Here is a 14,974-nt window from a genome sequence, read left to right on the forward strand (position 1 = left end):
GCCGCACTGTTAGAGGGTCAGTGCTGAGGGAGCAGGCACTGTCGGAGGATCAGTGCTGAGGGAGCGGGCACTGTTGGAGGATCAGTGCTGAGGGAGTGCCGCACTGTCAGAGGGTCAGTGCTGATGGAGCGCTGGACTGTCGGAGGGTCAGTGCTGAGGGAGCGCCGCACTGTTAGAGGGTCAGTGCTGAGGAAGCAGGCACTGTCGGAGGGTCAGTGCTGAGGGAGCCGGCACTGTCGGAGGATCAGTGCTGAGGGAGCGGGCACTGTCGGAGGATCAGTGCTGAGGGAGCGGGCACTGTCAGAGGGTCAGTGCTGAGGGAGTGCCGCACTGTCAGAGGGTCAGTGCTGAGGAAGCGCCGCACTGTTAGAGGGTCAGTGCTGAGGAAGCAGGCACTGTCGGAGGGTCAATGCTGAGGGAGCGGGCACTGTCAGAGGATCAGTGCTGAGGGAGCGGGCACTGTCGGAGGATCAGTGCTGAGGGAGTGCCGCACTGTCAGAGGGTCAGTGCTGAGGGAGTGCCGCACTGTCCGAGCATCAATACTACGGGACACAAACTGTAATTACTGTAGAACTCTGCAGGTCGTGCAGCATCCGTGGAGAGAAATCAGTTCACGTTTTCGGTCCAGTGACCTTTCAAGAGTTGTCTGATTTCCGGAGTCCGGAGTTACGGAGTTATTTTTGTTTAGTGCTGGAGGAGAGCGATGGGAACCTCACTCTTTCCGAGCGAGCATGGGGGAGCTCTCGGAACTCCCGCGACCAACAAAGCTGTTTCACAGTTTTCTGGTCAACATTTAATTCTCAAACCACATCATTGAAAATATTGTCGTGGTTTGCATCATATTTACAGCACACAAGCTAGATCCTGAAGTTTGCTGTGTTGGTAACAGCAACTGCCCTGATGTAAAAACGAGGCAGCTACTTCGGGACGGCCTGAGATTAATATTTACAAGTCCCCCTTCCCACAGTCAGTCTGAGATTGTTTCACAGCATCTAGAGCAAATCCTACTCCAAACAGAGTTTCCGTCTCCGGTCACCTCAGTCCCACCCTGTTTTATTCAGACAATGAGCGAATGTAATGGGTTCGTTTTAAAATAGGACTTTATTCAATCGGTATAACTGACGCATAGTCTATGAATAGTTGATAGTTCAGACTGTGATCGTCTTCAATGAGGAGCTTCTAACAAAGACCAGGCGAAACTCCAGATGCAGCGGGGTCCGGTTCAACCTCCGCCCTTCTCTGGCCGCTCAACCTTCGGAAATTTAGGCGCTGTCGGCAGCATTGTGAGTTCTCTCTCTGTATTATGGCCCTCTGACGAGCCCTGGTTTGATCTGATTCTCTATCGCTCTACTGCTGTCGATCTAAAGGTTTAAATAATCCGCTGTCACAACTATGTACGCAGCCTACATTCAGGAAATTCGCCAAATCCTGGGTTGGGTTACCTTTAGCAGCGATCGTGTGATTGTAACTGCATTCGTACATCGCTTGGTCTGTTGCAAGTCAACACTTTAAATTTGTAGCCGTGATAGTCTGGAGTAGATGGAGCACTCGGGAATGTTCGTATTCATAACAGGCAGTAAAATTATGGTCTGCAGGTCTCAGCGCTACACGATTTAGAATGGGCACTGTTATTCACTCTGAACACCTGTAGTTACTTTCCCCTCCAAATACTAAAATCTGGTCTTTTGCGCGAAGTTTCGCGTTATTTTTTTTTACAAAAAGAGATTGAAAGGGGAGGTTTCGAGTGGGAAGATTAGATGGTACGTACATTTTCACGCTGATTTCTTTTCACGGGGCGCCTTGTTTGAAAATCCCCGGGCACTAGAAATGGTCCTTTCCCGCCCTCCCCACCCCCAAAATACAGTCAGAACGGGACAGTAGGAAATTCCTCGTGCGTTAACTCCAACTGCGAATGTGGGAACTGCAAATTTGTCAGAAAGGTGTGCAGGAATTTTTAAACTTTCAGGCATTGGGGAAGGTGGAGGTTCGGGGGTGGCGCGTGGTGTATAGTGAGACCGTTCGGCTCGTCATGTCAGTGCTGTGCTTTTGGGTGGGCCCAGAGAAAAAAAACAACAGAAATTGCTGGAAAAGCTCAGCAGCTCTGACAGCATCAGTGAGGAGAAATCAGAGTTAACGTTTCGGGTCCGGTGAACCTTCCTGAGTCCTGAACCCAGCAATTTCTGTTTCTGATTTCTACAGCATCCGCAATTCTTTCGGGTTTTCAACTGGAGATCTGAAACAAAAGCAGAAAGTGCTGGAGGAACTCAGCGAGCTTGGCAGTAGCTGTGGTCAGTGGAAAACAAGAGTTAATGTTTTGAGTCCAGTTGTTACTAAGTGTCACCGGACTCCAAAGATAACTCTTTCATTGTCTCCGCAGATGCTGCTGTCCCTTTGGAAAGAGTCCATTTAGTCCCACCATTGTCGCCACCGTAACCGGGGGAGGGCCCAATTCACTGGCAGTATTTCGAACATCCATAGAGACCGACAGCAGAGAAACAGGCCCTTCGGCCCACTGAATCTGTGCCAGTCAGAAACTATCACCCAACTATTGTAGAGATAACTAAGTGTGGGGCTGGATGAATACAGCAGGCCAAGCAGCATCAGAGGAGCAGGAAAGCTGACGTTTCGACTCTGGAATCCCTTTCCCCAGCACCTGGCCCATGGCTTAGCATCGCAACTACACATCTAAATACATTGTGTTGAGGGTTGTCTCTCTCTCTCTCTCTCTCCCACCCTTACAGGCCGTGAGTTCCAGATTCCCACCACCCTCTGGGTGAAAAGGCTCTTCCTCAAACACCCTCTGAACCTCTTGCCCCTTCCCTTCAATCTACCCCACCCACCCCTCCCCGCGTTATTGATCCCTGCACTGATGGAAAAGGCTTTCTCTGCCCCTCTCATCACTGTATGCATTTCAATCAGGTATACCCCCCACCCACCCACTTCCTCTGCTCCGAAGAAAACTCCACTCTGTCCAGTCCACTCTTCTTAACTATAGGCGCTATGTCAATGCAAATCCGGCTCTTCCTTTCGAAGTCCCACAAAGCTGTACTTATGTTACCCCCTCCCCGCAGAAGGATGTGGATATAGAGCACAGCGGCCCGAAAGGGGTGGGTTAATGTGATTTGTAGGTGTGAATGTGTTGCAGGTAGCGGTGTGGATATTGAGAGAGTGTCTTTATTCCGTGCAGGGAATGTCCTCGCTTCGCTGGCGGCTCAGGGACGGCCGGGATTTCAACCTGTGGCTGTTGACGTGACGCCGTGTGGACGGCGGGGCGGGTGCGGGGGGTAGGAGAGAGTGGGTGGCCGAAGCGGACCGTCGCCAATGCTCTGCTTACACGTGTCGGTGGCCGGGTCCCGGGGCGCTGCTGCCAACCGGACTCTCCCTGCCCATGGCACCGGGCACAGAACCGCGGCACTAGGGCGAGTGAGCAACCCGAGGCGCCGTGCACTGAGCGGCGAAGATCCGGCGGAGCGCCCGGAAACTCCCGGGGCGGAAAGAGAGGGAGCGCCGATGAGGAGAGAGGGAGATTCTCGCCGGATTAACGCCGGCGGGGCGGAAACTCGGGCGGGAGAGAGCGGCTGCCCGGCGAGAGAGTCCCCCGCCGACTTTTCCGGCTATGAGACCGCCGCGGGTTTGGAAATTTGCGAAAGTTTCAGCGACAGCGACAAAGGCGGGTCCGCCGGGCAGGAGGCTGCGTTACGCCTTTCCTCTGGTTCGCAACTGGAGCGTAAGGTCGGCGGAGAGAGGCTGGACGGAAAGCCGGGCGGAGGGGAGGGCGACTACGCCGAAGTGTGGTCGGAATTGGCGGCGGGAGGCGGCGACGAGCTGCATTTCATTAGCACCCACCAGATCCAGCTGTATGAGCTGGACCATGACGGCTGTGAATTTGCGCTGGGATCTTCCTGTGCGCTGGAGGAGAGCAGCGCCGTCTATTCCTTGGTGAGCAGCAGCTCCCCGGAGACCGACGCCTCGGAGGAAGGCTCCGTGACCCCTCAGGCTCCAAGCTGCGCCGAAGAAGCGCCGCCGGAGGAAGCGCCGGTGCAGGAATCGGTGGGAGCCGGAGATGCCCCGGGGCAGGGGGGCGCTGCCATCTCCGGCGGGCCCATCCACTTGTCGATCCGGGCCAGTTCGCGGGCGGTGGGCGAGGAGCGGCAAGCTTGCGCCGATGGAGGCTGGCGAGGGGGTGGCGGCGCTCGGAGAGCGGGGGTACCGGCGGAGCGCAGCCGCTGTAGCTCCAGCGCAGTGAGCGAACTGGACGAGGCGGACAAGGAAGTTCGCAGCTTAACCGCCCGGAGTTTCCGTAGCCTCGCGTGTGGGGGGGGTGATGAGTATCTGGACACTTACTGCGCCGGGAATAGATCGACCGATTTGTCATCGCTGTCAGAGGGAAGTATCGGGTGTAGCCGCTGGGCACAGTACGTCGATGCACATTGTCGCAAATCAATGGGGTTGACGGATCGCAGCGAATTTCCTGCCGAGTCAGCAAACCGGAGCGTTAGCGCCCCGGGTCAAGACACCGTGAGCCGCAATGGCCTAGACGGAGGTCCAGGGGAACGATCCCCGCAGGGAGAGGGGCCGCAACCCGCCAGCGCCACGCAGGAAAACTCGGCGCAGTGCTCGGCCAGCCAAGGGCCGAGCGGAGAAGCGGCGCAACTCGGCTCGAGGGTAATCACGTTAGCGGAGACGGTGAAGCTCGGCCACGACCCGAAGGAGCATGGGCGGCAGCTCCGGGGAAATTCGGGCGCCGGTGGCCCGAGCGAAGAGTCGGCCGCGGGTGTAGGCGGCCCGGAACGGCGCAGGAGCGGCGCAAAGATGGCGAGGCCGCAGCACAAGTCGAAGCTGGCGTCCAGTTTGCTGCAGAACATCATCTGGAAGCGAATGCAGTTCGAGCAGGAGCTCCGTATGGAGAGGGGGGAGATCAGCGACACCTCCTCCCCGGGGCGCTGCAGCCCTCCAGCCGAGGCACCCCGGGCACCCGAGCCCGGCCATTCAGCCCGAGCGAACCTGTTCGCCAGCCAGCGCAGTGCTTTCCGCGCCTGGGCGGACGGAGCCGACCGTTCCGCCAAAGCGGGACAGAGCGTCCGAGCGGAAATTGGGACGCAAGCGCAGGGCAAGGCCACCAAGATGTCCCACTTGTTCGTGCCCGGGATCCAGCGGGCACCGACTGGCACCGGGCCCAGGAAAGCGGCCCCCCAGCCCCCCCGGGGCCGCCTGCTCCCTCAAGGGGCAGCGGAGACGAAGAGCGCCGCCGTCCGCTCGCCAGAAATCCGCATCAAAGTGAGGAGCCGCTACAGCCCGGGACCGGAGGCGGGTCCCGAGGCCCGGTGCCAGGTGCTGTTGGCAGACGCCGGGCACGGGGCTGGGGGCAGGGCCAGGGCTCAGCATTTCACCGTCAGGGACATCCGCGACAACATCCAGAGGATCCAGGCTCCGCTCCACCGGGTCCGGGACGTCCGCAAACTCCTCAAGAGCTCCTACCACATCGTTACGGTGCACGGTGGTACGGCGCCCCGGGAAGGGAGCGCACCGGCCCCTGCCACCCACCGCAGCCCCTCTCTGCCCATTGTGATCAAGTGCCAGGCGGTCAGTAAGGGGCAGCTCCCCGGCAGCTGGAAGTCCCGCGACCGGCCCAGTGGCGGAGGCGGGAGCCCGGAGAACGCCGTGACCGATAGCCCGGTCCCGCTGCCAGCGGCAAGCCCCGAGCCCCCGGACACCGCAATGATCGCCGGCTCCAGCTCGGTGCCCAGAGCCCGTCTCCCCATCACCGGCCCCGGGAGAGCGGCGGCGAGCCCTCCCGCCACCGGAGGGACGGCCCCGGGACCGGACAAGGCGCTCGGTACCGGCTGCCAGGCCGAGGCGAGTAAGCGGCTGGCGCTGGAGAAGTTGACGGCGGCCGTGAAGAGTATGGAGCAGCTGTACGTCTTCGACCGGAACGAGTGGAAGCGCAAGACCGACGCGGCTCCCGGTACCGGGGCTCTGGCCGGGAGTCACGTCCTGTCCTTGATCGCCAGCGAAGAGGCATCGAGCTCCGACCGGGAGGCACCGGCGGCCGCTCGGGCTCCCGATCCCACTCGCAAAGCCGAACCGTCCGCTGCCGCCGGTGTCCCCAAGACCCCCGGAGCCGCCACGGCCCCGCAGCTCTTCACCGTGGCCCCGGTGAGCCAAGCCGCCCCCAGGAGAGAGTTCGAACCGTCGGCCGCTGTCAGATCCCCGCCGGTACAGCCTGAAGTGCGCTCGGTACGGGCTCCCCGCCGCCCGTCGCTGGAGGAGACCGAGAAACCGGCGGACGGCAGGAGCGGCGGCCCGGCTCAGCCGCAAGCCCCGCCGGCGGAGTTTGAGAACTACCTGACCATCCCGATCAAGCAGCCCCCTGCCGCAGCGCCTGCCGCCGCCTACTCCGTGACCCCCGGCCGCCTACACAGCCCGAGCCCCAAACAGCAACGGGAGCCGTCGCCCGCCACCATCTACCACCAGCCTCCGTCCCAGAGACTCAGCATCAACCCTGCCGGGGTGCAGCCCCCAGAGCCGATCAGCCAGGCCAAGTTGGTGGAGAGCTCGTGTTTCCCGGCCCCGCACACGCAGCGCAAGATGTTGCTGGACCCGGCCACCGGCCAGTACTACCTGGTGGACACGCCGGTACGGCCGGCTCGCAAGCGGCTGTATGACCCGGAGACCGGGCAGTTTGTCGATGTACCCATGACTCAACAAACCATGGCGCCAGTGTCCGTGCCCATCTCGCCCATTGCAATCAACCCTAGCGCCTATGGAACCAGCTACATGCTGTACCCTGGGTTTCTGCCCACGCCAGCCGTGCTGCCCCCCGTACAGGGCCAGCTGCCCCGGGCCGACAGCGAGTGCAATGACAGTGTGAAGCCCCCCAGCGCGATCAGCCATCCCGGGGAAGCCCAGTACGCGGAGAGCCCCTATTACTTCCCAACTGGCAGGTCCCTGAACCCCACACAGTCTCTGACCTCTCAGCATACAGCTAGAGCTACCCAGGGCGTCCCAGACGGCAAACCAGTCATCAGCATCACCTCTCAGCCTGGGCCAAGAATCATAGCACCGCCGTCCTTTGATGGGACTACCATGAGTTTTATCGTGGAGCACAGATGAAAGTCCTGGAATACTGCGTGTAAGTACACATCTGCGCTGAAAGTCAGCACTGGCTGCCCGTTGAGCCAGATTTAATCGTGCAGCCGTGTGGGAAATAGCAGTAAACTCAGAACCTTAGCAGCTTGTTTAACGTTTATTAATGAGCAGGGTAGCGTAGTTCTTATGCTTATATAAAACGAAAAGAAAATGCAGATCGGAAACGGAAACAGAAATTGCTGGAGAAATTTAAATTCCCCAAATGCTAAGGAAATCACTGCTCGGATCATTTGTTCAGATCTCTGGGTTACTAAACCAATAACTATAAAAGTTAAAAAAGAAACTGCTAGCAAAATTTGTTACAGAGACAGTAGGGACTGCCGATGCTGGAGAATCTGAGATAACAAGTTGTGAAGCTGGATGAACTCAGCAAGCCAAGCAGCATCAGAGGAGCAGGAAAGCTTGACGTTTCGGGTCAGGACCCTTCTTCAGAAAAAAATTAGCAGGTCTGGCTGCATCTGTGCAGAGAGAAACAGTTAACATTTCCAGTTCAGAAATAATGGACGTTACGTGGAACAGTCCCTCTTCCGCACCTACACAGGCCCCAAACCCCACCTCTTCCTCCGGTACATTGATAACTGTATCGGCGCCGCCTCTTGCTCCCCAGAGGAGCTCGAACAGTTCATCCACTTCACCAACACCTTCCACCCCAACCTTCAGTTCACCTGGGCCATCTCCAGCACATCCCTCACCTTCCTGGACCTCTCAGTCTCCATCTCAGGCAACCAGCTTGTAACAGATATCCACCGACTCCCACAGCTACCTAGAATACACCTCCTCCCACCCACCCTCCTGCAAAAATTCCATCCCCTATTCCCAATTCCTCCGCCTCCGCCGCATCTGCTCCCACGACAAGACATTCCACTCCCGCACATCCCAGATGTCCAAGTTCTTCAAGGACCACAACTTTCCCCCCACAGTGATCGAGAATGCCCTCGACCGCGTCTCCCGCATTTCCCGCAACACGTCCCTCACACCCCGCCCCTGCCACAACCGCCCAAAGAGGATCCCCTTCGTTCTCACACACCACCCCACCAACCTCCGGATACAACGCATCATCCTCCGACACTTCCGCCATCTACAATCCGACCCCACCACCCAAGACATTTTTCCATCCCCACCCCTGTCGGCTTTCCGGAGAGACCACTCTCTCCGTGACTCCCTTGTTCGCTCCACACTGCCCTCCAACCCCACCACACCCGGCACCTTCCCCTGCAGCCGCAGGACATGCTACACTTGCCCCCACACCTCCCCCCTCACCCCTATCCCAGGCCCCAAGATGACATTCCACATTAAGCAGAGGTTCACCTGCACATCTGCCAATGTGGTATACTGCATCCACTGTACCCGGTGTGGCTTCCTCTACATTGGGGAAACCAAGCGGAGGCTTGGAGACCGCTTTGCAGAACACCTCCGCTCGGTTCGCAATAAACAACTGCACCTCCCAGTCGCAAACCATTTCCACTCCTCCACCCATTCTTTAGATGACATGTCCATCATGGGCCTCCTGCAGTGCCACAATGATCCCACCCGAAGGTTGCAGGAACAGCAACTCATATTCCGCTTGGGAACCCTGAAGCCTAATGGTATCAATGTGGACTTCACCAGTTTCAAAATCTCCCCTTCTCCAACTGCATCCCTAAACCAGCCCAGTTTGTCCCCTCCCCCCACTGCACCACACAACCAGCCCAGCTCTTCCCCTCCACCCACTGCATCCCAAAACCAGTCCAACCTGTCTCCGCCTCCCTAACCTGTTCTTCCTCTCACCCATCCCTTCCTCCCACCCCAAGCCGCACCCCCATCTACCTACTAACCTCATCCCACCTCCTTGACCTGTCCGTCTTCCCTGGACTGACCTATCCCCTCCCTACCTCCCCACCTATACTCTCCTCTCCACCTATCTTCTTTTCTCTCCATCTTCGGTCTGCCTCCCCCTCTCTCCCTATTTATTCCAGAACCCTCACCCCATCCCCCTCTCTGATGAAGGGTCTAGGCCCGAAACGTCAGCTTTTGTGCTCCTGAGATGCTGCTGGGCCTGCTGTGTTCATCCAGCCTCACATTTTGTTGTCCAACATTTCCAGTTCTGTGACCCTTCACCAGAGCTCTGGTCTCCCTCCAAAGGTGTTGCCAGACCCGCTGAAATATTCCAGCAGTTTCTGTTTTAGATTTTACAGTTATCAGTTTAGTAATCCGAAGGACTGACTAGTGAGTTCCTCTCCTCTCTTGACAGTTGGGGAGTTTAAATTACTGTACGTGATTGAGTAAATGAGGAATAAAATCCGTAACATACCAGATTGTAACAAGAACCCGTGTGGCTCACTAATGTCCTTTAGGGAACGAAACTGCTATCCTCACCTGGTCTGGCCTACATGTGACTCCAGACCCACAGCAATGTGGTTGACTCTTCACTGCCCTTTGAAATGGCCAAGCAAGTTACTTGAGGTAGCTGATTGAATGAATAAATAAACTGTTTAATGAAAATCATTGCAATACCTTATCTCCATGAAATATGTAATGTAGGAAAATGAGTAGATCATTGAACCCCTTGAGTCCCTTCAATGGCCTGTTCAATTACATCACAACTCCACCAGCCTGTCCTGCTTCTGTATGTGTGGTACCCTCACTATACATTAATCTACTGATGCAGAAGTTGCAGGAAAAGCTCAGCAGTTCTGGCAGCATCTGTGAAGAGGAAATCAGAGTACTCTACTGAGCTTTTCCAGTAACTTTCGTTTTTGTTCCAAATTTACAGCATCCGCAGTTCTTTCAGTTTTTATTAATCTACAGATCTGTTTTGAAAAATTTCAGTTTACCCCCAGGTTATTGAGAAAAGGTTTCACCTTTCCAATCCCCTAAAGGAGTGCTTTTGGGATGGTCCTCCCTCTAACTCTACCTCCAGAGAAAGCAGCTCCCTCAATATCTACTAGATCTAACTCTTCAATCATCATGTGGAGGCACCGGTGTTGGACTGGGGTGAACAGAGTCAGAAGTCACACAACATCAGGTTATAGTCCAATAGGTTTATTTGAAATCGCAAGCTTCTGGTGTACAGCCCCTTCACCTGATGAAGGAGCTGAGCTACGAAAGCTTGTGCTTTCAAATAAATCTGCTGAACTGTAACCTGGTGTTGTGTGACTTCTGACTTTCTTCAGTCATCATGATTGGATCACTCCCCAGTGCATCATCCTTGAGGATGTTCAATATATTTTACAAAGAATATAAGTTGTATTTCATATCATGATCATAGTGGCTGACATATACAGGTTCCCTCATTATGCATGGACAAACAGCTGCCCTTCTCATTTCTCCTGTTCACTTGTTTTCCAGCCACCTGTCTTGTTTCTGAAACTGTACCTATTTGCTCGTGCACAGCTCTGCTGTTTTCCAGTACAGAACAGCAATGAACTCGTCTTCTTTCGTGAATCTTGTCAGTGAGACTATTTTTAAATCCTGTAAGTGAGCACAATATCAAATTAATGTAATCATCTGACACCCACCTGCACTGGCGCTGTCTTTAGTCAGTGCTGCGACAGGAGTCCAGTGAGCATTTGCTTTCAGGGACAAATTGCATACTGTAGGATTTTGCAATTTTGAGGTAAAGGTGAACGGACAGTGTGACACACTGCTTATTTATATTGGTGTTGTGGAGACTAACCAACACTCCTTGAAGATGAAGGCTACTGAAAAAGAGAACAGTCAAAGCATTGTTCCCTCTAAGCCATTAACAAACCTAAATGATCCCACACACTTGTCCCACCAGTCAGCCACTTTAAGATCCCAGATAAAAAGAGTTAAAGGGCCTCATACCTAAACAAACCACCCACGCACTCCAAAGGAAATTAGAGGTCAGAAAATAATTTAAAATTTTATTTTTGATGTACTAGCAAGATCAGGAGCTAATTTCAACTGATAACCTGGCTCCAAGCACCATTTCCACAACCCAAGAGTGGCTTGAACCTCCACAGTACCAACGCCAGCAACAGCAAACTCACCATCTGCAGATGGCTGGTTACACACCCAAAAATTAAACTTGCCTCAGTAATTGCAAATGACGCTGTCTTTTACCACTGCGCCATCCCTCTGTTGAAATTTCCCATCCGTCATTAAAATATGGTTGAGTAGAGGGAGATAAGATTTGTACAGGTAAGGAGGGGAGCAGAAAGTTATCCCTTCCCAATGGTAACATGGGTGAGATTTGAATCTCTCCCTAGAATCATACCCCTGGATATGACTGAAATGACTGCAGGCATTCTCACCTGCACGTATCTGGGCTGAATATCTCAAATAACTGATAATGGTGCTGCTCTGTCTTTAGTACATCACCCCTCTGTCACAGATCAAAAGTGAGTTGAGGGTAAGAATCTGGGGGTAAGTATGAGGAGGTGGTGGCAAGGTGCAAGTTAGGGGCAATAATCTGGAAAATGTTGAAGAAGAGAACTTCCTTTTTATTGGTTGGATGTGGACATTAATGGCTAGGCCAGCTTTTATTGCCCATCCTAATCCTAGTGAAGAGTCAATCAAGTTGCTCTGGATCTGACGACACATGTATGTCAGACCAGATAAGACCAGATTTCCTTCCCCTAAAAGTGAACCAGATGGGTTTTACCCAACAATCAAAATGAATTCATCATTAGACTCTTAATTCCATTTTTCCTTTTAATTCAAATTTAACCATCTGCTATGGCCGGATTTGAACCCAGGTCCACAGAGAGTTGCCTGGGTTTCAGGCATAACAGTCTAGCAATAATACCAATAGACCATCCATTCTAAGATAATAAAATGTGAGGCTGGATGAACACAGCAGGCCAAGCAGCATCTCAGGAGCACAAAAGCTGACGTTTCAGGCCTAGACCCTTCATCAGAGGGTCTAGGCCCGAAACGTCAGCTTTTGTGCTCCTGAGATGCTGCTTGGCCTGCTGTGTTCATCCAGCCTCAAATTTTATTATCTTGGAATCTCCAGCATCTGCAGTTCCCATTACCTCTGAGACCATCCATTCTGTCAGGTCTCCAGCAAGCTGAATTTAGATGTTTTTAACAAGTTTTCTTAAAAGGAAAACATGCTCATCCTTGCTTTTGCTAGGTTAATGGCTTAATGTTTTTTCTTCTCTTGTCGTAAAACCCCACAATATAAACAAACTTACATTTACACTTCTGGCATGTGCTGGCTTAAACCATCATTCAAAAAGATTGACCTTAAAAAAAAGACAAACATCCATCACCTCTCATTGTAAAGGCTTAAGAGAAACAAACAAACAGGGAGATTTGTGGTTTTTTTTTAACTGGGTGGTTAAAAGTTGTAACTTCCTAGTTGAAGCCATCACAGAAGCAGCTTCCTGAATTCCTTTGAAGTGGAATTCAATAGTTTCCGAAACATAGCACCATCAGTGAAATAAACTGTCCTCATACTCGTCACAGTAATGATTATCAAACAGTATCTGATACTGAGACACATAAATCAATATTAGGACAAATTGTCAAAAGCTTGGCCAAAGTACTATGTGGTAAGGAGTGTGTTAAAGGAGGAGTGAGAATTGAAGAGGTTTAGAGAGAGAATTCTGGACCTTAGGGCTCAGGGAGCACATGGCCACCGCTGCTGGGGAGATTAAAACAGGAGATGTTCAAAAGGCCAGAATTATAAGACTACAAATATCTCTCTCAGAGGGTGGTGGGGTTGCAGAAGGCAACGCCAGGGAGTGATGCAATACCCCATGGTGATTTGAAAACCAAGTTAAGAGTTTTACATTTAAGACAGTCCTTAACTGAGAACCGCCGTAGATCAGCAAGCTCAGTGATGATGGGTGAAAAAGACTTGGTGCAATTAAGAACAAGGGTAGCAGAACTTTGGATGACCCTTAAGTTTACAGAAGTGTTATGTGTGAGCCCAACCAGGACAGTGTTGGAATAGTCAAGTCTGGAGGTGACCAAGGAATGAATGAGGATTTCAGCAGCAGATAAGCTAGAGTTGGTACAGTGGAGGTGAAAAAAGGAGGTATAAGTGATGCTAAATATATAATAGGAATTGCATACATCCAACCACTGCACAGATGTCACAATACTTTGGTAAACAATCTTTGCACAGTGTTAGAAATTGTAATTTTCAACTTAGCATATAGAAAATATATAGAACATAGAACATAGAACATTACAGCACAGTACAGGCCCTTCGGCCCTCGATGTTGTGCCAACCTGTCATACCAATCTCAAGCCCATCTAACCTACACTATTCCATGTACGTCCATATGCTTATATAGTGAGTCTGAAGATTTGCTGTTTTACAAAGGCAGTAATATTGTGCCAGGAAATACACAATGTATTAACTGTAGGTAGTTCATCATTCCTGGTCAATCATCATCCACAATGAAAGGAGCGTTTTTGTGTGAAGCAAGATAGACATGTTGCACAAAAAGCAAAATTCTGTGGTACTAAAAGTGTGAAGGAACATATTGAAATACAAGGCAACATCAAGCATCTCAAGAGTGAATATTTCAGGATGATGAGCTTATGTCCGAATTGGCAGAGTTTGAGAGCTAACAGTTTCTAAACAAACAGAATCAGTGTTACAGTAGTGTGATGTTGTCTAAAATGAGTTGTCCATTTAATTCCCAATTACTTGAGAAGCAGTTATATTTAACCATATCAAAGTAAAGGTCAGAGATAATGGGAACTGCAGATGCTGGAGATTCCAAGATAATAAAATGTGAGGCTGGATGAACACAGCAGGCCAAGCAGCATCTCAGGAGCACAAAAGCTGACGTTTCGGGCCTAGACCCTTCATCAGAGAGGGTCTAGGCCCGAAACGTCAGCTTTTGTGCTCCTGAGCTGCTGCTTGGCCTGCTGTGTTCATCCAACCTCACATTTTATTATCAAAGTAAAGGTCTACAAGTTTGTGTACTCATGGTTGTATATTAGAAGTAAAGTATTACATTTGCAAGAGTCCAAAGATGATGACTTCTTAAAGAAAGGGCTGTTTTTTCAGTAATTTCCCTCCACATGTTAGCAGTTTTAGAGCAGTAACATCTGAAATGTGAATCTTTTAAAGCTTTTATATTTATACAATCTAGATTGATGCAATTTTATCTGCTTTAATTAGCTATAAAGTCATGTTTTTATTTGTACTAAGATTAATTATTTTACATCTAATGGTGCATCATAGAAAATATCAGAGAGTGTTTTGTTTGTAACTAATTTAAGATGGTGCCATTTACTTTAAATGATCCAAAGAGAGAGTCAAAGTTGGGCTGTTGTGTTGCTAGAAATAGCTCCAAGCTGCATGCCCTATCCAATGTTAAGCACTTTATCAGTTGTGCCAAGAAGCCAGTTGCTGACATTCAAAACAGAGTTGTTGATCACCATGTCATGAATACAAAATATTTACAGCACAGAAGCAGGCCATTCAGCCCATCATGTGGGTGTTTATGTTACACTAGAATCTTCTCCCCAATTTCATCCAACCCTACCAAGCTGCATTTCTATTCCTTTCTCTCTCAAGCACTCATCTAGTTTCCTCTCAAATGCACCATTACTATTCCTTCTGGCATAGAGTTACACCTTCTCACCACACTTAACAAAGAAGATTCCCCTCAACTTTCTGTCCTTTTTTTTAATGATTATCTTACAATTCTAGCCCTCGTTGTGATATCCCACACAAGTGGAAACATCTTCTTGCATCTACTCGATGAAACATGCTTTCTGACATCACCTCGGAAACCCTGTCTCTGTCATCTATGTTCTGCAACATTGTTGTAGACCACCCCACACTCAAGGCCATCCTCGCTCAGCCACAAAAGCCTCTTCTCCTCACCTTGTGGAGATGGCTTCTCTCCAT

General features: G+C 51.6%; 1 protein-coding gene across 1 annotated transcript in view; it reads left to right on the plus strand.

Moving 5' to 3' along the window:
* Positions 1-1,064: 1,064 nt before the first annotated feature.
* LOC125460038 (uncharacterized protein C4orf54-like) overlaps positions 1,065-14,974 on the plus strand; it is a 32,321-nt gene continuing 18,411 nt past the window's right edge. Inside the window, exons 1-2 of the mRNA XM_048547104.2 lie at positions 1,065-1,283; positions 3,188-7,132. Coding sequence (XP_048403061.1) covers positions 3,322-7,113 — 3,792 coding nt within the window. The 5' untranslated portion in view covers positions 1,065-1,283; positions 3,188-3,321 and the 3' untranslated portion in view covers positions 7,114-7,132. The remainder of the gene's footprint in view (positions 1,284-3,187; positions 7,133-14,974) is intronic.

This window comes from Stegostoma tigrinum, chromosome 1 (assembly GCF_030684315.1).
Source record: "Stegostoma tigrinum isolate sSteTig4 chromosome 1, sSteTig4.hap1, whole genome shotgun sequence".
In the NCBI taxonomy this organism is placed as follows: Eukaryota; Metazoa; Chordata; class Chondrichthyes; order Orectolobiformes; family Stegostomatidae; genus Stegostoma; species Stegostoma tigrinum.